Source organism: Herpailurus yagouaroundi, unplaced genomic scaffold, assembly GCF_014898765.1.
Source record: "Herpailurus yagouaroundi ecotype Mexico unplaced genomic scaffold, PumYag 140, whole genome shotgun sequence".
Lineage (NCBI taxonomy): Eukaryota > Metazoa > Chordata > Mammalia > Carnivora > Felidae > Herpailurus > Herpailurus yagouaroundi.
The window spans coordinates 95,773,678-95,795,858 of record NW_024412395.1 but is presented as its reverse complement, the minus strand read 5'-3'; the positions used below and the strand labels follow the sequence as shown (position 1 = coordinate 95,795,858).

The 22,181-nt window shown below is 45.4% G+C and overlaps 1 protein-coding gene across 3 annotated transcripts in view; it reads right to left on the bottom strand.

The window, feature by feature from the left end:
• The window catches only part of TTLL4 (tubulin tyrosine ligase like 4), a 38,197-nt gene that overhangs the window by 5,960 nt on the left and 10,056 nt on the right, over positions 1-22,181 (bottom strand). For all 3 annotated transcript variants that reach the window (XM_040476282.1, XM_040476279.1, XM_040476280.1), the window contains exons 2-12: positions 11,977-13,597; positions 10,787-10,896; positions 10,372-10,435; positions 4,841-4,962; positions 4,295-4,405; positions 3,860-3,936; positions 2,970-3,161; positions 2,794-2,876; positions 2,441-2,569; positions 631-753; positions 233-331 (exon numbers count right to left, since the gene is read on the bottom strand). In XM_040476282.1, the coding sequence (XP_040332216.1) occupies positions 233-331; positions 631-753; positions 2,441-2,569; positions 2,794-2,876; positions 2,970-3,161; positions 3,860-3,936; positions 4,295-4,405; positions 4,841-4,962; positions 10,372-10,435; positions 10,787-10,896; positions 11,977-13,499 (2,633 nt within the window). In that variant the 5' untranslated portion in view covers positions 13,500-13,597. The remainder of the gene's footprint in view (positions 1-232; positions 332-630; positions 754-2,440; positions 2,570-2,793; positions 2,877-2,969; positions 3,162-3,859; positions 3,937-4,294; positions 4,406-4,840; positions 4,963-10,371; positions 10,436-10,786; positions 10,897-11,976; positions 13,598-22,181) is intronic.

Here is a 22,181-nt window from a genome sequence, read left to right as displayed (position 1 = left end):
GAGAACAGAAGTAACCCAGGAAAAGCAGCTCCCAAGAGACGCCTCTGATCCAGAGCCAGCTTCTGGAGAGGAAGTTCAGTAGAAGAGCAGAACTCTATCCACTCACTCCTACTGCCCGTCCTCAGAAACTGACACACAGCGTGGTCAATGTCTAGGACACAGCAGCGTGGAGGCCCATAAGAAAAGGGGATCCAGTGGTAGGCCTTTCACCCAGGGTGGCAGTGTGACTCACGAGATGATGGTTTTGACAACAACATCCTTTATCTTCTCCCAGATGGCATCGCTATTGATTCCCTTCTGGCTCAGGTAGTTCCATAAGGCCTTTAGTGCCCTGCAAGGGTGGGACGGGGGTAGTATTTGGGTTTATATTCGATGAATGAGTAATCAAGGAAAGAGAAAGAAAAAGGAGTAAGAGGTCCAAAGGTGTTTTCTCCACATCTCTTCTTTTGAGGTTTTCAATTAAGAAAGAAAGGAGCGTAAATGCAAACAGACCAATTCTGAACTGCCCAGTGTTTAAGTAACCTTTGGGCTTTACATCAATACTCCGCTCACCATCCCCTTGAACCTCCCCAAAGGCTAGAACCTTGTGCCCCTCTAGGCCTCCACTTCATGGGGGCCCAGCCTGGGTACCATTTGTGGCCCTGGCAGGCCGTTTCATCTGCATTGGCCTGGTACTCGGCATTCTTCTTATTGACACTGTAGTTGGTCAGGTGCATGAACTTGTTGCCAAGGCTCTTCATGGAAGGGGAATACCTGGGAGTGAGGAAAAAGGCAGAGGTAAGATAGAGAGATGGCAAGCAGACAAAGGTCCAAACATTTCCCAAATCCTGAGGAGGTAAAGGACAAGTGGACAGATCTTTTCAGATGCACAAGAGTCTGAGAAGTATATCTGCCAGTAAGGTTTCTAAAATACCACAGCTCTTTTACCATGAGCAGCTCACAAAACTCAGGAAAACTTTTACTTATGTTGACTAGTTTCTTATAAAAGGAGATGACAAGGGATACAGATGAACAGCCAAGTGGAAGAGAAGTATAGGGCAAGGGATGTGGGACTCCTCTCCTTCATCCCCACCTTGGTCCTGCAGAAAGACCCAACCCACATTCAATGAGGTAGAGAACTTTCTCATTTCCTAGTCCCCAAGTGACAGTACGATTTATAAGAAACTGACCTCTGTGTCCCTGCCCCTGGTTCCTGGCACAGAGCTACCAAAACCCTTAAGAATTCCTCAGTAATAAGAGCACTAGAAGCATCTTTTGTTCTCATATATGGTCTTTGACCCCAGCTCCTGACACATAGCTCCTGAAACCCTTGTAATTTCCTAGGCGACAAAAGGGTCTTTTGTTCTAATGAGGCGACTTTGGGTGGGTTCCTGGATAGGGTCTGATCACCAGACAGACCAAAGCTTGAAATCTTCGACCCCGCCCCCCATTCTCTTAAGAGGGAGAAAGGCTAAAAACAGAACTGATGATCTGAAAGGCTAAAAACAGAACTGATGTGTATGTGATGAAGCCTCCATAAAAATTCTAAAAGTAAGGGGTTCAGGTTCTGGGTGGGTAAGCACGTGGGGCGTGCTGGGAGATTGGTATCCAGAGAGGCAGGGAAGCTCTGTGTCTTGTCTCCTCTGGCACCTTGCTTTGTCTGGATATTAATCTATAATCAAACTTTACCATCTCCTTTTATGGTAAGCTTCTCTGGCAAATTAATGGAACCTGAGAAGGGGGTCCCAGGAACCTCTGACTAATAGCAGACCGGTTGTCAGATGCATAGGTGGCACATGGACTTATAACTGGCGTCTGAAGTAGGAGGAAGAGGCAACCTTGTGAGAATGAGCCCCAACCTGGAGGACTGGATGCTCTAGGGACTGGATGCTCTGGGGGCTGGACAGTGGCAAGAGTTAAATTGCAGGTACCCAGCCAGTGTCTCAGAGAACTGCCTCATGTGATTTAGAAAAAGCCCCAATGCATTTCATGACCAGAAGTGTCAGAAATGAAGCATTCCATGGGGAGCCTGGGTGGCTCCGTCGGTAAAGCATCTGACTTCAGCTCAGGTCATGATCTCAGTTTGTGAGTGCAAGCCCCACGTTGGGCTCTGTGCTGACCGCTCGGAGCCTGGAGCCTGCTTCAGATTCTGTATCCCCTCTCTCTGCCTGCCCCTCCCCTGCTCATGCTCTGTCTCTCTCTCTCCCTCTCTTGAAAATAAAACATTAAAATTAAAAAAAAAAAAAGAAAAAAGAAAAAAAAGAAATGAAGCGTTCCATGTAAAAGGAGACACAAGGAAGGAAAAGAAGACTGGGTTTTCCAAATACCCTCCTCCTTCTCTCTTGTTAACCCAAACTACCAAAGTGTGTTTTTCCTGCTCAGCATCCTCCAGTTTTTCCTCTCTTTCAGGAAAACAAACCCCCCAGAGGAGTCAGGATGCAGCCTCACCACTACCACATACTTGCAACTGGCGAAGCGGACGAGTCCATCTGAAAAGAGGTAAATCCGCAGAGGATCGTAGGAGGTGACGTAAACATAGATTCGCAGATCAAACTTGCTGCCGCTGATGAGGTAGGGTTTGTGTAGATACCTACACGAGGAAAGGCCAGCTTCAGGGACATGACCAATGAGACAGGGCGCAGGATGAAATGGCAAAAGCCAGCGAACAGTCCCTGGGATAAAGACCTTAAAACATTTGGTGAAGGAGGTCTTTGGCTGGGAGGACACAGGAGAGAAGAACACTATAAACAGGGAATCTCCAGGTTGAGGAGATGGGAGAATGGGGAGCCAGATGTGAGCTAGAGACAGGCTCACCTCTGCACCAGGAGAGGCCTTCGCTTGGGGAGCTGACTCCACTTGTGAATGACCTGGATGCCGATGCCTCGAGCTGACGCTGGCTAGAAATCAAGTGGAAAGGAGACGAGATGTGCTCCTGGCCCAATACACCACTGTTCCCCATTTTTTCCTACCACCCACTGTGATCCACTCACCGGCTTAACAATCCACTTTTGGCGGCTGCTGCTCTCCCAAGCTTTGCGCAGGAGCTTGGCATCCTGAGGCAGGATGAAGGACTGGGGGAAGAAGCTGAACTCCTTCTTGCCAAAGCGGCTCTGCATGCGAGACAGGTTCCGCCACAGTCGGTCCTTTCGCCCAATCTGGAATGAACCTGGGAAGTGGTTTAGCTACAGAAGGGACAAAGGGTGAGAGCAGGGGGATGGCCCTGGTGAGGCCACGAGGAAGAGAGCAAGACTCATGGTACCGTTCCAATTTCCTTAAATGACAGCGTGAGCCCTTGATCCATCTTACCATCACCATCTAATGGTAAGTACTCAGTTACATAAGTACCAAAAGATGACGAAAGCACACACAAAACACACCAAAATGTAGTGCTCTCAAGGAGTGGATAGTTCACGAACAACCGTACAATAGTGATTAAGTCAGATAAGTGCAAAGAAAAAGGTGTTTTAAGTCTTTTGCCATGACAGCCTGTAGGACAAAGACAGGAAAGCACATGGCCTTCATTAAGTCTGGGCACAAGGGACTCCTTTGTTTCAACATTAGACCAGCACCCTCTTTATGCATATTCAGCTTGGGGGAGTGGAGGTGACGCGCAGCAGTTACAGGAGAAACATGATCAATGGAAACAGGTGCTGCACCTCCAGACACATTAGAGGGAAAAGTGTCTCGGGCAGTCTGCAACTGCCTGGGACACCTCCCCTGCACCGCTAGCGGTGCGCGGTCTGCGAGGGTCCCACCGCACCCTCCTCCAGCACTGCCTCTGCTCCTCTAGACACCTTCCTGGCTTCTCCACGGCCACCCCCCTCTTTCCTTGTTCCCAACACTGACCTCCTCCCGCCTGTTCCCCAGAAAGGACCCCTACCTTCTGATGCTCCCGAATGGATCGGAAACTAGGAGACTTCATGTGATGACCCCAGCAGCCCAGCCAGTCATCGTTTCCTACAGAGGGCACATCAGGGAGTCAGTTCTGTTAGCAGCTCAGTCCTTGGGATGGAGAGGCTCAGAGGCCCCAGAAATACCACTGGGCCTGGGCACAGCTCCCAGACCCAGTTTTCTGAGAGTCGCCATGGAGCTGTCCCACACGAGGCTCTGGGGTCAGGAATAGAACAACGGCTCCTTGTCTTCTAATTTTGAGGAACAGGCTCCAGCCCAGAAGGAGTTCAGAGCTAGGTCTTCCTCTGAAGTTGGAAACTTCAGGACAGGGTCCCCACATATCAGGGGGTAACTAGGGCTCTCCTCCTACCTAAGACCATCTGTTGGAGCAAAGAACAGGCTTGCATTAAGGCAGGTGACTCACTTTTGCTGATTTTGAAGTGGGACCGTCCAATGGTCTGCTTGACAATGTTGGGGGTCACTGTGCTCATCTTCCACCGGAGCAGCTTCCTCTGTTCCCAGGGAAGTTTCTCCACTGGGGAAAAGGGATGGGGGTGAAGAAGAGCACAAGTCAGGATGAGAAGAGGAAAAAGGTGGCACTGTTGCTCAACTTCACCTAGGTAGACAAGCCACTAAGTATTGTTCCAGGCCAAAGTTTCAAAGGAGAAGTCCTTTGTGGAGTAAGGGGGGCTGCACAGGGTTGAGGAACACAGAAAGGAGGGAGGTTGCAAGGGAGAAGAAACAAGGCTAGAGGGCAAGAATGGGGCATGAGATTATGGGGCTGACAAGGGTCAGCTCAGGACAGACAAGGAAAAGTTCCCCATTTCAGACTGGTGAACCAGGTGAGGTACCGAGCGCCAAAAAAAGCCACTCTGGAAAACCCTTGCTACCTTATTGCCACCTCCTCCTAACTTTGCTAGTATCCTTCTCCTGGGGGTACTTATGGACTTAGCCACTTGGCCATGTTTACCTCTCTCATCCCGGGTTCCAAAATAGATGGTAGGGGGCACATTGGGAAAGAGACTGTAGATGAGAGCTGGTCGGACAACTTTCTCATTGGAAAGGGGTTTGGTCAGAATCTCTGCACAGCTCCTAGGATGAAAAACAGACATATGGTAGAGAAAAGGAAGTCCACAACCGTGGAGTGCTGTTACTATGACATATACTTTCTTTCGGGGTGCTGTTCTTAAGTTTATTAATTTTGAGAAGGTGAGAGAGTGCACACGCAGAGGGGCAGAGAGAGAGAGAGAGAGAGAGAGAGAGAGAGAATCCCAAGCAGACTCTGTGCTTGAGGCATGCAGCCCAATGCAGGTCTCGATCTCACCAACTGTGAGATCATGACCTGAGCCAAAATCAAGAGTCAGATGCTTAACCAACTGAGCCACCCAGGAGCCCTGGGGACGCTGTCTTTTAAATTGTGATTCTACAAAGACAAGTGCTCAGTAATTATTTTGCAAATAGTAATCCATAAAGCGCTAGGGCTAACCCATAAGCTACACTATTAAATGTCACCTAAAGACCAAATTTTCCAATACTTCCTTCTGTGATTCAGCTCCAAAATTTCTAGTGACAGGTCACAGGCAGGGGAAGCCCCTGAAAAGAGTGGCTCTGCAAGTAGGTAATGGGTCTGGGTGCGTGCAAGAGGAATATGCTACACAGAGACAAAGAAGAGAGAAAAAAATTGATAAGAATAATTAAAAAGGAGGAAGAGCAGAAAAGACCTAAGAGGAACAGAGTTTTAAAAAGAAAAAGGAAAAAAAAAGTGAAAGAAAGAAAAGAGTGATACCTCTAGCACATTTTATATGTAGGTTAAATCTGAAGATACACAGATAATTAATGCTCTTCTGCATTTTGGAAATGATTTGTGGTATCAGATTTTTATGTAACAGTATGGTAACACAGGTCTGGGAATCTGGGGCAGTGGGCTATTGAGTCCCTACTGTTGTTCCAACAGTGGCTAGCCAAGATAGCCAAGGCTATCTCAAGGGATCTCAAATAAATGAACACCTCAACTATGTATTGGGTACAAGCTGACACACGCAGACCATTTCTTTAAATAGCATTGGGAGTGGAAAAAATAGTTATTACTCTCTCTGCTGAGTTGGTATGATCCACAAACATTACTATTTAAGATTAATCTTTAGATTCTAAACAGCCATTCTACCTGTTATTTTACAGCACACCAGAAATCGGCACTATATGTAAAACACTTCAGTGTTTTAAATCAAGAATTTTTAAAGAATGTTATTGGGTCACGTTAAATACTAATTCTCAAGGAAATAATGTCACTGAACTCAACTCTTAATTCCCCATTTCCAAAACAGTCTACTTGAAAGGCTTTGAATTTACTGAGTATCAGAATTTAGGATTGTTGAAAACCCAGGTGCCCCAACAAATAAACGTTTTTAAAATAAATAATTTAAAAAATATATGTATGTGATGGTTTACAGCAGCTTTATTCCCAACAGCCCAAACTGGAAATGACCCAAGTATAAATATCCTTCAACAGGTAAATGTACTGTGGCATATCCTCACCATGGAACACTACTCAGCAATAAAAAGGAATGAACAACCTTGATGCATGCAACAACCTGGATAAATCTGCAGAGAATATGCGGAGTTAAAAAAAAAAAAAAGCCCATCCCAAAAAGTTACATATGGCAATCATCTTATTTTTATGATACTCTTAATGAAATCAAGATGAAATCAACTTGTGAAAAAGTTATAGAACAAATTAGTGGTTGCCAAGCATTAAGGAGGAAACAGGCACAGAAGGGAGGGAGGTTTGGCTATTAGGGCAACAAGAGGGATTTCTGCAGTGATGGAAATACTTGTATCTTCACTAAGGTTAATATCTTGATTGTACTCTATGGTACTAGCTTTGCCAAATATTACCACTGGGGAAAACTAAGTAAAGAGTTCAGGGGATCTCTCTGTATTATTTCTTACAACTGCATGTGCATCTATAATTGTCCCCAAATCAAAAGTTGAATTAAAAAAAAAAAAAAGTAGAAAATCTTTGTTAGCTGCCTCCTCAAGAGGGCTGGCTTCTGAGCTAGCAGTAAACTATGCCGCTGCAACAGTTACTTCTCTGGTCCTCAATATTCACATCTGAAAAAAAAAAACTGGAGGGGTTCAGTAGGTTAAGCATCCGACTTCGGCTCAGGTTATGATCTCACACTTTGCAGGTTCGAGCCCCATGTCGGGCTCTGTGCTGACAACTCAGAGCCTGGAGCCTGCTTCAGATTCTGTGTCTCCCCCTTTCTGCTCCTCTCCTGCTTCTACTGTCTCTCCCTCTCTCAAAAATAAATAAACATTAAAAAGAGAGAGAGAGAGACAGACAGACAGACACTGGACTCTTAATGACCTCCAGCTCTAAAATTAAGTGATTCTTGGAGAGCCTGGGTGGCTCAATCAGTTAAGCATCCGTCTTCGGCTCAGGTCATGATCTTGCAGTTTGTGGGCTCGAGCCCCACATCAGGCTCTGTGCTGACAGCTCAGAGCCTGAAGCCTGCTTCCGATTGTGTCTTTCCCTCTCTGCTCCTCCCCCATTTGCAGTCTGCCTCTCTCTCTCAAAAATAAATACACGTTAAAAAACAAATTAAAAAAATTTTTTTAACATGTATTCATTTTTTTGAAAGAGAGAGAGAGCTAGCAAGTGAGCTCTCAGCACAGAGCCTGACGTGGGGTTCAAACTCACTAGCTATGGACCATGACCTGAGCTGAACTTGGATACTTAACTGACTGAGCCACCTGGGCGCCCCCAATTTTTTTTTTTTTTTTAATTAAGTGATTCTTGTGGCACCTGAGTGGCTCAGTCAGTTGGGTGTCTGTCTCTTGATTACAGCTCAGGTCATGGTCTTGTAGTTTGTGGGATTGGGCCCCATGTTGGGCTCTACACTGAGAGTGCAAAGCCTGCTTGGGATTCTCGCTTTCTCCTCTCTCTGCTCTTCCCCCCACTCACGCTCTCTTGCTCTCAAAATAAATAAATGGACATTAAAAAAATATTAAATTAAGTGATTCTTCAAAAAAGAATATGAAACAGAAAAGGCAATAAACTAACTATTGCTAGGTAGAGAAACAGAGACAGGGTCTTCAATGACCTTTCTATGACTGTCAACTTTTCTATAAGATAAAATATATAAATCTCTCACAATTCAGAAAAAATGATTTTAGCTAGTCCCAAAGTATTTCTGATTTTAGTCATCCTTAAAATGCAAAGTGGTTTGGAATTCATCAACCTCCATGTGTTTGAAAATCTATGTTTTAAGCCTGTATAGATAAGGTCTGTACATCTTGTAGAAGTTAAATTAACCAGTGAACAAATTATGAGCAAACTGTTTTTGTGAATTTTATACTATATGATTCAGAAAGTTTAAGTAAAAGGCTGTGCAGCTGTCTCAAAGTAGGCCTGAAGACAAACCCAGGTCACCCTTACGTACGGAAAAGGTGGGACTCCAAGTCAATTATCCTCCTCTTATGGAGAGCAGAGGTCCTCAAGTCAACATCCAGATGTGGCTTTATTTTTCTGGAAGGAGGACCAGTTAGGCTTTGAGTAACACTAGACTCAGGGTTACCTAGGACAGGATTTCTATCCACTTTCACAGAAAGTTCTAGTTCTGTGTCTTCTCTTTCCAAACAGTTCTCTCCCCTTGCTAGTTTGGGGCTTCAAAACTGGTGCTGGCGTTGCCACCATCCCACTCACAGAGCTGCAGCCTGCCTGGTCTGCACCAACCAAGGCATGGAAGGCTCCTTGTCCTCTTTGCTTCATTTGAGGCACAGCTGACACAGACAAAAGCAAGCTGAGTGTGGGCGCTCTGTACGGTAGGTATATGTTAGCCTTGACACGTGGCTTGATTTTCATTAAAATTAGCAGAGAAATTTTACACGAAAAACAAAACACCAACTGTCAATACTTGTATTTTGTTCCTTTTACATTTTCAGTAGAAGTTATTTTTCTAAAAAAAATTTTTTAATGTTTGTTTATTTTTGGGAGACAGAGAGAGAGTGCATGAGCAGGGGAGGGGCAGAGAGAGCGGAAGACATAGAATCCGGAGCAGGCTCCAGGCTCTGAACTGTCAGCGCAGAGCCGGATGCGGAACTCGAACTCCTGAACTGCAAGATCACGACCCAAGGCGAAGTCAGACGCTTAACCAACTGAGCCACCCAGGCGCCCCAGAAGTTATTTTTAAAAAGAAAAACACTCTAGGGGCGCCTGGGTGGCTCGATCAGTTAAGTGTCCGACTTTGGCTAAGGTCACAATCTTCCATTTCGTGAGTTCGAGCCCTGCACTGGGCTCTGTGTTGACAGAGCCTAGAGCCTGCTTTGGATTGTGTTTCCCTCTTTCTCTGCCCCTCCCCCTCTCACACTCTGTCTCTCTCAAAAATAAATATTAAAAAAAAAAAAAAGAAATTAGTACTTTGGGGCAGGGGGGTTCTTTATAATATTTTTTAAATAATATTTAATAAAACAATGTAATAAGGCAAAGTTGAAAGTGGTGAGGGGAACAAGTAAGGTTATGTTGAAGGTGTTAACTTTCTACCCAGAAAGGCAGCATATGTGACCCTCCAGCAAGTCCTTGAAAGACCTTCAGCAGAATGACTGCCCTCATTTATAATAACTTCCTCACAGTCCTGCGTTCCTTCCTTCCCCTGGGTTCCCCATCTCAGTTACGCAGCATCCTCCAACAACCTGTTTTGTAAAAGAAGAGCCTACATGAAGAGACTGACTTTTTGGTTCCCTGGTTAGACATGGATATTTCTCAGACTCTACCAAGGGTAGTCAATAAAATAACCTAGATTTAAGCTAGAAGATTTTTTTCCTTTTGGGGGGGAAAGAGAGCATGCGCATGTGCAAGTGGGGGAGGGGCAGGAGAAAGAGAATCTTAAGCAGGCTCCATGAGCCAAACTTGGGGCTTGATCCCACGACCATCAGATCATGACCTGAGCTGAAATCAAGAGTCAGACACTTGACTAAGACACCCAGGTGGCCCAATTTTCTAAGCACTTCTTGAAATCATTTTTTTACTTGAACAATTTCTTGGAAATTAAGACCAAACTGTAGGCTAAGAAACATGGTACTATTTTTAAGCCTAAATGATACAATATGCTTCTGGTCCTTGTTTGAAAACTAAAATCGCAAATGTAAAACTCTGGTAAAAATGAGTTACAGTTAACGGGGCCATTAATGACGTAGGTAATTAATCTCCTTATAATCTTTTTTTTTTTTAATTTTTTTTTTCAACATTTATTTATTTTTGGGACAGAGACAGAGCATGAATGGGGGAGGCGCAGAGAGAGAGGGAGACACAGAATCGGAAACAGGCTCCAGGCTCTGAGCCATCAGCCCAGAGCCTGACGCGGGGCTGGAACTCACGGAGTGCGAGATCGTGACCTGGCTGAAGTCGGACGCTTAACCGACTGCGCCACCCAGGCGCCCCTCTCCTTATAATCTTAAAGAGACAGCAAATGAGCCTCTGCCAATGATCAACATAATACTCACCTAGAGATCACTGCTACCGACTCGCTGGTGGAGACAGCACTGAATGAGGAGCACTCTGAGTCTCCTGGGGGGGGCAAAGAGAGAAGTTCCACTAGGAGAGGCTGCTATACAAACTCACCAAGCCTAGGCAGCTCTTCCTTGGACATGTTGGCTCAGCCTTCCCGCAGAGCCACGAACACCACCCTCCTGCCTTGCACGGCCTTTTGTGAGCTGGGCAGCAGCACAGAGAAAGCAAGACTGGTGGGATGGGAGGGCTAGGAAACCCATTCCCCAGAAGCCACTACCACCCTTAGACCCACGAAGCAAATGATTACTGTAGGTGATAAACGGAGTCAAGGAGCCAGCATACAGCTGTCAGCCCCCTTCCCTTGCAGGTGGTGACCACTTCCCAGTGGGAGGTAAGAAGGTCCTTTACCCTCCTCTTCTTCATTCTCATCATGGCTGCAGCAGTCTTCCAAACCATCTACCAGCTCTTCTTCTAGATCTTCAGCCTCACCCAGGTCTACCTGGAGGTGTGTAGCTGAACTGTAAGAAAGAATCATGCCCCAGCCCAGTCAGTAAAACAGGTCACAGTTAGATTCTCATTCCTTGATCATGTCCCAGTGTTTCTCTCCACTCACCAACCTGCTGTCTCTTGCTCATTTCTCTTGCCCTCAGAGCTTAGGTCTAGCCACAGTTCCTCAAGCCCACAGCCCCTATGGTGTAGAGAGCTACCCTGTCTCCTATCTTCTCTGAAGTCCCTGTAAGTACACAATTCTGCATACAAAAACACCATCAACGAATGCCTGGTGACTGACTTCAAAGGTCGCTAGACTTCTGGGAATTCAGAACAAGGACTTGGTAGACCAAGATTCCAGAGAGGTAACAAAGCACAAGAGAAGAAGCCAAGCATGTGTATACCCTAACTCTAAAATGGCTGCATTGGGGCGCGTGGGTGGCTCAGTTGGTTGAGCGTCTGATTTCAGCTCAGGTCATGATCTCACGGTTTGTGAGTTCGAGCCCCACATCAGGCTATGTGCTGACAGCTCAGAGCCTGGAGCCTGTTTCTGATTCTGTGTCTCCCTCTCTCTCTATCCCTCCCCCACTCATGCTCTGTCTCTCTCTGTCTCAGAAATAAACAAACATTAAAAAAAAATTTTTTTTAATGGCTATCATACCAGGAATGGCAAAGAGCCTGATCTGGTTTGGAATTAAGTAGAAAAGTCATAGGCCCCAACACAAGATGTTTGGTATTACTCTCCCTGGTTTTAATCTAAAACAAACGCTTCCTCTAAAGGACCAGAGAGTAAATCTTTTCAGTTTTGTGGGCCATACAGTTTGTTGCAACTACTCAAACCTACCATTGTAACAGGAAAGCAGCCATACACAGCAGTTAATGAATGGGGAAGGCTGTGTTTCAATAAAGCTTTATTTATAAAAGCAGACAGTGGGCAAGATTTGGCCCACCTACTGGTCTAGTTTGCCAACCTCTGCCCTAAAGTGAAAACCAAAATTCTAGGGCAGCCAAAAAATAAAACCACCTTCAAAGACATAAGGTCAGTGTCATTAAATTATGGTGTATACATTCTCCTGCTCTAAATCAATCAAAAACGTCCCCCAACTTACCCGATGTCCCTAGCAGGTGAGTCCAGCTCCCTGGCTTCCTTAGGCCCCTCCGTCCCAAGCTGGCCCAGATGGATGGAAGAGAGACGGGTGGCCACATCAGCTACGCCAAGGGGCTGAGAGGGAGAAGGCAGAATGGGAGTTTTGTCTTCTCCCAGTGGTGGGGAGTCGATCGTAGACCCACAGGCAGGGCTGTGGCTGAGTGCATTGGCATGTGAGGCAAGGAGGTGAATGCTGATGCGTTTGGTACAGAAGACTGTGCTGTCCAACTCCAATGTGTCCCGGGCTCTAGGGAGGATCCTGCTGTTTGCTCCAGCATCCTCCTGAGGGAACTGCTGGCCTACTGAGGGAGGTTTCCACAGCCTGTTCTTGTTGAGGAGATCGCACTGCAAGCTGGAGTTCATGAAACAAGACTGTTCAAACTGGCAGCCTTGCCTTGGCTTCTTCTCAAAGCCTCTTGCAGTCAACTTCCTCACGGCCTCAGTGAACCGAACCTCCTTAGTCAGAGCCTGAGAAACAAAGTCGCCATCCAGGCCACAGGGATGTGGCTCTGCTCTTGTGGTTAAGTTACTCCGGTTATACTGGGGAGAGGCAACACTGGTGGTGGACATGTCTAAGGAGCTGGGGGCAGACAGGGTGCTAGAGGCAGGGGCATCATCTAGGACAGTGCCGGTACTCTTGGGGACCTTGTGTTCAATAGGCTGCACTGCACAGTCTCCAGTACCCCCCGAATGATGCCAGGAGACAAGATGGATCTTGGGTGAGGATACTGGCTTCAGGCCCTCTGTGGCCTGCGATAAAGGCACTTTAGTGCTATTTGGCCGCATGAAGGAGTTGTTATTCAGCGTGGGCTTGGAGGGGGAGGAGGGGGAGGAGGGGGAGGAGGGGGAGGAGGGGGAGAATGGAGAGGGGATCTTCCCTGAGATGGCAGAGGCCAGGCTCTTCCCCGAAGGATTTTCCCCAGCCGCTCCCAGTGAGAGGTATGGATCTGTAGATGAGGATGCCATGGGTTGAGCCATGGGGGAGACTGTGTAAGAAGGGGCCTTGTTGGCAGTGAGTCTGACAGGGAGGCTCTTCTGAGGGAGAGAAAAAGGTGTTTTTCCGGGCAGGCTCGAGCGCAAGCAGAAAGACTCCAGTTGCTGGTACGGTTTGTGCCTGCAGCCGGAGCGGCGGTACAGGAGGGTGCCGCCGAACAGGTCTGGGAGGGTGTGCAGGTAACAGGAGGTGCTGTGGCCTGCGATGACGGCCGTGCGCCCTGAGCTACATAAAGTGCTGGGGCAAAAGAAGTATGCTGGCGGGGGTGGGACCCCCAAGAGACCTGGGCCCAACCCTGCTGTAAGTGTCCCCACGTGCTTCCTCTCCAGTTTCCAGATTGGCTTCACCTGCTGATGGGCCTGAGCCCAGGCTTTGCCCTCGGAGGGTTTCTCCGGTGGCGGGGCGGGCACTGTGCCTGAGGGGCCACTCTGCTTGAAGCCGTTTCTCTGGCGGAGGCCAATGCTGTAGTGCTCTGTTCCTGCTGAGGCCATGAGGGGCCCACATCATGGCCATGTGGCCTCATGGCCCAACTCGGAAAAGGTGCCACACACCTCCAGTAGTAGCGGCTGCATCCTTGAAGTCCGTCAGCCTGAAGGGGAGAGAAGCCATAGGGAACGTCACAGTCCCAGAAGGACAGACACCAGGCAACAGAGCCCCCCTTCGGTTCTTCCTGGGCACCCGGCCGTGGCTGTCATTTAGAACCCTGAGAGAAGAGCACGAGAGTCCTAGGGTGCTTCCAGTGGTCTTCCTGCTACCCTCATGCAATCAAAGCCGGCTTCATCAAGGACACGGACTTTAAGACTCCACCAGTGAGTCTGCTCACGTGTTCCCACACCCTCAGGGACATCTTTCCTCTCTCTCCAAAGCAAAATACATCTCTCTGTGTCACCATCCACTTCACTGAGTGGCTTCCTTCCCTCGCCTAACCCCCAGTGTGGCAAGGAATAAGGCAAGTCTGGGGGTGGCAGAGAAACCAGCCAATATCTTCCTCTTCACCAACCAATTCTGAAAGATCAAAGGTCACTTGAGAAACAGATTTTACATCTAGGAGTCCCTGACCAACGTTCAGTCACCCCTGGCATGGCCTGCATTTTATAGTTAAATGTGACAAGTTGAGATATAAGCAGAGAATTCCCGGGCTGACCTCTGCAGTTCGCTCAGAAGCTGAGACAGTGATTTCATCTCTTCAAGCGTCTTGCCAACTATATAGACTTAAATCCCATGCCAGCTGTTGGTGGGAAAAAGTAGAAACAAAATGGAACTGGACACCAACGGTATTTTTACTTCAAGTGACCTCATTTCCAGCAGCCACAGTGGGACAGGAGAGTTCAGGGGGCAGAATATAGAGGAAGAAGTAGGAGAGCTTTCCTTACATCAAACCCCAGGTATCAGTTGGGGATTGGATCTCAGGGAGGGAGGGCCTGTCTCAGACGTTCCCTCATTCAATGTTTCCTCTAAGGCAAAACCTCTGAACCAGCCAGTAACTCTCAGTTCCAAACAGTCTGTTAAGCATGGTCACTTACTTTCTAAATCAAAGTCACAAAATAATCTCCAATTTTCACAAATGACAGCATCCAAAGGGGAAAAAAATAAGACCCTTCTATAAGAAGTCATTCATCTGGGATAATTCTGAATGGAATCCTGGCATCCTTACCAAGGAAGTGTTTTTGCAATGGCAAGAGGGAAAGAATTAGCAGAGAATTTTTTGGCTCAAGTTACTTCTAAAACACAAACTTCAACGGGGAGAGATCCTTGTATTTTGATAAGAGACTAATGGCCAAGGAAGACCCACTATTCCTATCTACATCTATAGGAACTGTTGGTGTTGTCTAACAACAGAAAGCCTGCAGAAGCCACATGACATCGCCCTTTTTTCCTGCAAAGGCTGACCTATGTTAATTCTTTCTCAAGGAGAGAGAGTACAAAAACCACAACTCATTACTGCCAACATTCAAAATGGCAGTGGGCTAAAAACAGCCTAAGTTCTAAAACTAGATTTTGATGCCAGCAGCCTCATATTAAGGAGACAGAAAATGGACCTCCACCAAGTCCAAACTATGGAAATACTGCCGGGGCCAATCACACAGTGTGCACTTATGGTAGAGAAGTAGACACGAGGGAATATCAAAGCCTGCCGTGGACTTTACAAGACCACACACGTGTGCGTTGTGTACACTCAACAGATTCACAGTCCCAACTCACATAATCCTCACGTCTTGCCCTACCAATGCGACCCGACAGACACACCAAAGTGACTGGAGAAAAGGGCTAAGGAAATGTCACTGGTATGCCTGAAAAATGCCCCACTTGTGGCTCCTCATGGGCACTGCACTATCTTAGACCTTCATGGCTTTGCAAGTGCCACTCCCTGGAGCCTTTTCCTTCTTTTCACCAGACTGAAAAGTAATCAGCTTGAATATCCCCTTCTCCTGGGAGCCTTCCTGGACTCTCCACTTTGCAAAGGATGCCTTATCTGTGTGCATGCCACCGTCACTGTTTCTATTATGCTGAACTTTAATGACGGTCTACTGGACCACTCATCTGACCAGAAGCGACAAGCATGTTTTCCTTTAGCCCATGTCCTCAGTTGTGTCTGGAACATAGTTAAGTGCTCAATATTCTGCTGAATGAATGAATACACTGGAAAAGTTCAGTAAATGAAGGGGAACACGCTAGCAGTGATGAAGACTAATTTGGGCATCTAACAAATGCCAGGTAGTGTGCTAGGCATTTTACCTCTATTATCTTATTTAATCCTCACAAAAACCTTATATTCAATTTACTGGTGATGAATCTGAAAATCAGAAAAGCTAAGTAACTCTTCTATAATTAAACAACCGATAATGAGTGGTGCCTACATTAAAACTAGAGTTTGTCTGACTCTAAATGCCTCTTAAACAGGAATGAAACACACACTCATTCCCTGTCCCCTCAATTATCCTTAAGCTTCAGGTTCAAGAGAAAACCCAGGTTGGAAACACTCTCCCACCATTTATATTGAGCCCCTTCGTGGACGAAGCTTGTAAAAGCATGTGCTCGTCTCAGAACCATGGCCAATCCCACTTTCCCCCTGTAGCCATGGAGGCCCACTGCCTGCTGCCTCAGGGCTGGGTGAAGAGAACCCTTCTTCCTCCCTTCTGCACACACCACGCAATGTCTGCCTCTCTGCATCGTGTCACATGAATCCTCAGTGCCAGGAATACTGAACCAAGTGGCCTGGCATCTGGCTGACTTGACTTCTAATCCGAATGAGGAAGAAGGAGCAAAGAATATACTTCTGCCCTCTTCAGAGGCTGCGGGTGGCCTGCTCCCAGGCACAGTGTGAAGCAGGCCAGCTGGGCAAGCGCCAGAGTAAAGTGGGTTCTCCTCTAACAGGATTCCAGATCTCCTATGTCTTTGCAATGGCTGTTTCCCACTCCTTGTTTCCTCTCGTAGTCCCCATGATGTGTAGGATGGCAGCTCAGAAACGAGCCACCTGTCTTTGTAAGGACACATTATCTGGACACAGGGGTCAAACAGATGAGAAGATGGTTCTGTACATCCCTTTCTGGGAAACAGCTCCAGAGCTAGTAAGAGATAACCAGGGTTGGCGAAGATGACGGTGTCAGGAACTGCCAAGCAAAACCGATCTGGCATGTCAGATAACCTACACAGAGTAGCTTCAAGAACATGAAGTAAACAGTATCACTCATAACAGTACCACGTACAAATGTTCTGACCTGGTATCATAGTTTTTGGTTCAGAAGTAGTGTCTGGTTTAGACCAGGAAATAATGGTTGCTAAAAGCAACCTTCTTCTTTCTCTTTACAGAGATCATTAATGAAATCAAAACCCCATGTGATGGGGAAGTAGAGACCTAGCTAGAAAATTCAGGCAACCTGGGTCCCAGGGACCTCTGACTCCTGGCCATGGGTCACCTTTTCCATATGCTACCCTCAATAGCACTGCCACTCTAGTACCAAAGAATGACTTTATCTGACTATAGGAATGCGAAGCGACAAACTTTAAAAAACCTTCCAGGGGCTCCAGGGTAGTTCAGTCAGTTAAATGGCCAACTTTGGCTCAGGTCATGATATCGCAGTTTGTGAGTTTAAGCCCCGCATTAGGCTCTGTGCTGACAGCTCCTGGAGCCTGCTTCAGATTCTGTGTCTCCCTCTCTCTCTGCCCCTTCTCCACTCTGTCTCTCAAAATAAACATAAAAAAAACAAAAAACAGAAAAACGCCTTTGAAGGCCTAAATATAAGAAGTAGAGGAAGTGAGGGGCTCCTGGGTGGCTCAGTCAGTTGAGCGTCCAACTTCGGCTCAGGTCATGGATCTTGTGGCTCGTGAGTTCAAGCCCCGCGTCGGGCTCTGTGCTGACAGCTCGGAGCCTGGAGCCTGCTTCGGATTCTGTGTCTCCCTCTCTCTCTCTGCCCCTCCCCTGCTTGTTCTCTCTCTCCCTCTCTCTCAAAAATAAATAAAAACATTAAAAAAAAAAAAAAGTAGAGGAAGTGAGAAAATAGTTTCAAAATCTAACACATTGCAATAGTGGTTTCTGCCATAAAGTCAAAGCCTAGATGGACAAATAATGTCTTGGTACCCAGACCCCAGAGAAAGCATATACTCAGAAGGCCATTTTCCCACGAGGTCATAAAACCTGTCCCTTGTAGTATACCCTGGGCTCCTGACACAATGTACACCACCCACCCCGCCCCAACTCCCTCAGATTCCTAAGCACACTGTGATGATACACACTGGTGTGTCTATGTGTGTCTTTAGAATCTCAGAAACACGCTGCCCATCTCCCAGGAAACATTATAGGATGAGACATCGAAGGCAAGAATAAGAAGAAAAGGTATTTATATATGTAGGAAGCCTCACAAAGGCTACTGATGAAAGCCTTGTTTCAAAAAGGCCCAACTGGTGGCGCCTGGGTGGCTCAGTCGGCTAAGCATCCGACTCTTGCTTTCGGCTCAGGTCATGATCTCACAGTTCCTGAGATGAAACTACCCCCCCTACCCCCCACCCCCAGCATCAGAGCCTGCTTGGGATTCTCTCTCCCTCTCTCTCTGTCCCTCGTGTGCTCTCATATGTGTGCTCTCTCTCAGAATAAACAAACATTAAAAGAAAGAGAGTCTGTTTCTATAACAACAAAACACAAGAACACCCAACCCAAGCAAGTCTAAACTTAGAGTAATTGGTGATTATATAAATTAAAAGGATTCACAAGTCCCATTATTTTCATTCAATTTACATAATTTTTTTAGCCACATATATATCCACTACTTAAAGACAAGTAAAGGCACTCATACTTACTCTCTCTCAAGGGTCCGCCATTAGTTGACCCTCCAACCAAGAGCTTGTGAGGAACTTACTTTAGGAACCAATAAACTGACCTCATCTGTTAGATTTTGAACAATCTAACACATTTCACAGAGCTACTAATCTTACACCTTTCTTGCTCCTACAGATTATCCCTGGGGAATAGGAGAACTCAAGGGGTGAACAGGGGATACAAACACTATGCTATTGCCAGAAGCGTTCAAGTTTAGAAGCAAACAAGCCTGTTTCTGATTAAGTTCCTCAGTCAAGGTCCAAACAGGAACATGCCCAGCTGAAAAGAAAGGTTAGTTTAGGGCAGATCAGCTGAGGAGCGTGTTCTTGGGAATAAAAGCCCCTTTGAAATAGCTCTCAGGACATTTGAATGTGTTTAAGCAAAAACAAAGGGCTGGAAGAATATACACTAAACTATCATGGTAAGTATCTTGGGGAGAAGAGTGGAATGAAGGATGTGGCAAGGGAGGGGAAGGGAGGGGGACATTTTTCCAGTTTACTTCATGGGCATCTGTATTGTCTAATCCTTCAAAACACCACCAAGCAACCACATGTTACTTGTGGGAAGTATTCCAAGAGTCTCCAGGGCACTATGATCCCTCACAGACATGCTGGATCAGCAGTTACCATCCCTTCATAACTCACATCAAACAGAGCCCTGATGAATAGTGAATTCATTCAATGCTGAAACCACACAGCTGGAATGTTTGAGAAAAGACAAGAGAAGAAGTATCATAACCCCCACTGGGTAGCAGTGAGATCAAATTGGAAAATTCACATAAAGCACAGTCCACACTAAACATTCAAGGGGTGGGTGGCAGTTATCATACTCATTACTGGCACCGTATGGTCAAACCTTCTTCCCTCAGCTCTTTTCTCAAGTATCAATGAAGGAGGGGGGAGGGGTCGGAAGGGGGAAACACACATGGAGAAGGCAGCACAGCAAGTATTCCGCTGCAAAATTTCAGCTAGTACAAATAATGTTCTTTTATAAAAAGACATAGTAGTCTGGTCATTTGGGAAACTTCTGTGCAATTTATTATATTACTGGTAACTAGGTTCTTCACCTGCAGGTGTGACTTGGCACTAAAAAACAATTGAAAAGTGCTTTTGTGGGGGGAGGGCGGTGCCTGGGTGGCTCAGCCAGTTAAGCTTCTGACTCTCAATTTTGTCTCTCGTCATGATCTCATAGTTTGTGAGTTTGACCCGTGTTGGACTCCACACTCAGTGTGGAGCCTGCTTAGGATTCTCTCTCTCCTCTCTCTCAAAATAAATAAGCTTTAAAAAAAAAAAAAGTGCTTTGGGATATACCCTTGCAGTTTTTATATAACTAGATGGTTGGGATTTCTGAAAACACTGGGTGAAGAGTTAAAAAGTGATTGTTACTCACTTAGTGCCCAGACCCTGATCACTACATACCATTTGTCAATAAAAAGAACAAAGGAACTAGAGCTCCTTGGAAAATAGTTGGGACAGGAAAAGCATCAGATGAGCCCAGACTATCTCTTATGCTGCAAAAACTAAGGAAACATTCAAAATTTGATAGAGGCATCGTAAGATCACAGAAACAGCTCATATCACACTTAATAGTAAAACACTAGATGCTTTCCCACTAAGATTGAGAATAAGACAAGGATGCCTACTTTCCTCATTTCTAGTCAACACTGCATTGGAAATTCTAACCAGTGCAATAAGGCAAGAAAAAAAAATTAAGCATATGTAGATTGCAAAGGAAGAAATAAAACTATACTTATTTGCAGGGAACATAATCTTGTACATTGAAAATGCTAAGAAATCTACAAAAAAAACTTCTAAATAAGCAAATTTAGTAAGATAATAGGATACAAGATCAAATACAACAATTGATTTACTTCTATATACTAACAAGTAAAAAATGAAATAAAAGAAACACATCCATTCACAATAGCATTAGAAAAAATAAAATCCTTAAGAATAAACTTAACAACAGGTGCCTGGGTGGCTCACTCAGTTAAGCATCCAGCTCTTGATTTCGGTTCAGGTCACGATCTCAGTCATGAGATCCAGCCCCACATTGTGCTCTGTGCTGAACGTGGAGCATGCTTGGTATTCACTCTCCCTCTCTCTCTGCCCCTCCCCAACTTGTGCATGCACATGTGTGTGCTCTCTCTCAACATAAATGAATATTAAAAAATATAATAATAAACTTAGGACACCTGGGTGGCTCAGTCAGTTAAATGTCTGACTTCAGCTCAGGTCTTAAGCTCACAGTTCATGAGTTCTGGCCCATGTCGGACTCTGTGCTGACAGCTCAGAGCCTGAGCCTGTTTCGGATTCTTTGTCTCCCTCTTTCTCTGCCCCTCTCCTGCTCATGGTGTCTCTCTCCCTCTCAAAAATAAACATTAAAAAAAATTTTTTTTTAAATAAACTTAACAAAAGAAGTACATTGAAAACTACAAAACACTGCCAAGAGATATTTAAAATTAAATAAATGGAGACATATAACATGTTCATAAACGGGAAGACTCAGCATTGTTAAGATGGCGATTCTTCCCAAACTGATCTATGGAGTAAACGCAATTCCTATCAAAATCCCAGCAGGCTTTCCTGGAGAAACTGACAAGCTGATCCTAAAATTTATACAGAAATGAAAAAGACCCAGAACAGCCAAAAACAATCAAAAGAGGGGAAAAAAAAAAAGTTGAACTTACACTACCTGATTTAGAAACTTAGTATAAAATTACAGTAATCAAGGCAATGTAAGTATTGGCATAATAAACATACAGATGAATGGAACCAGAGTCCAGAAATAAACCCTTACATTTACGGTCAATTAATTTTCAATAAGGTTGCCTATGCAACTTAATGAGGAAAAGGATAATCTTTAACAAATGACTTTGGAACAGTGGGTATCCATGTACAAAACATGAACTCAGACTCTTACTTTAGACCATAATTGACTCAAAATGGATCATAGAGCTAAATGTGAGAACCAAAACTATAACACTTCGGTAAAAAACCAGGAGAAAATGTTTATGACCTTGGGCAAGCCAAAGATTTATTAGATAGGATACAAAAATCGTGACTGAAAAATTTTAAAGGAAAGTATGGTTAACAGTCCAGCTGTTAGCTGGATTATATCATAATTAAGAACTTAGAAAGGGGCACCTGGGTGGCTCAGTTAAGTGTCCAATTCTTGGTTTTGACTCAGGTCATGATCTCACAATTTGTGAGATCGAGCCCCGTGCTGGGCTGTGTGCTGACAGCACAGAGCCTGCCTGGGATTCCCTCTCTCCCTTTCTCGGTCACCCACACTCTCTCTCAAAATAAACATATAAAGTTAAAAAAAAAAAAAAGCTACACACACATATATAAAAAAAGAACTTAGAAAAACACTACTGAGAATGAAAAATAAAAATCTACAAACGGGGAGGAAATAGCTGCAACTATAAAGGACTTGTATTCAGAATATACTAAGAATTCTCACAAGATGAAGGGCACCTGGGTCGCTCAGTTGGTTAAGCTTCCGACTCTTGATTTCAGCTCAGATCATGATCTCACAGTTTATAGGATAAAGTCCTGAGTGGGGCTCTGAGCTGACAGGTTGGAACCTGTTTGGGATTCTCCCTCTCCCTCTGCCCTCCTTTGCTCGCTCATGCGTGTGTGCATATGCACTCTTCCTTCCTCTCTCTCAAAATAAATAATAAAAAAAAGGATGAAAACGAACCCAATTTAAAATTTTTTAAATAGGCAATTTTAAAAATAGGCAAAACATCCGGGGGCACCTGGGTAGCTCAATTGGTTGAGTGTCTGGCTCTTTTTTTTAATTTTTTTAATGTTTATTTATTTTTGAGACAGAGACAGAGCACGAGTGGGGGAGG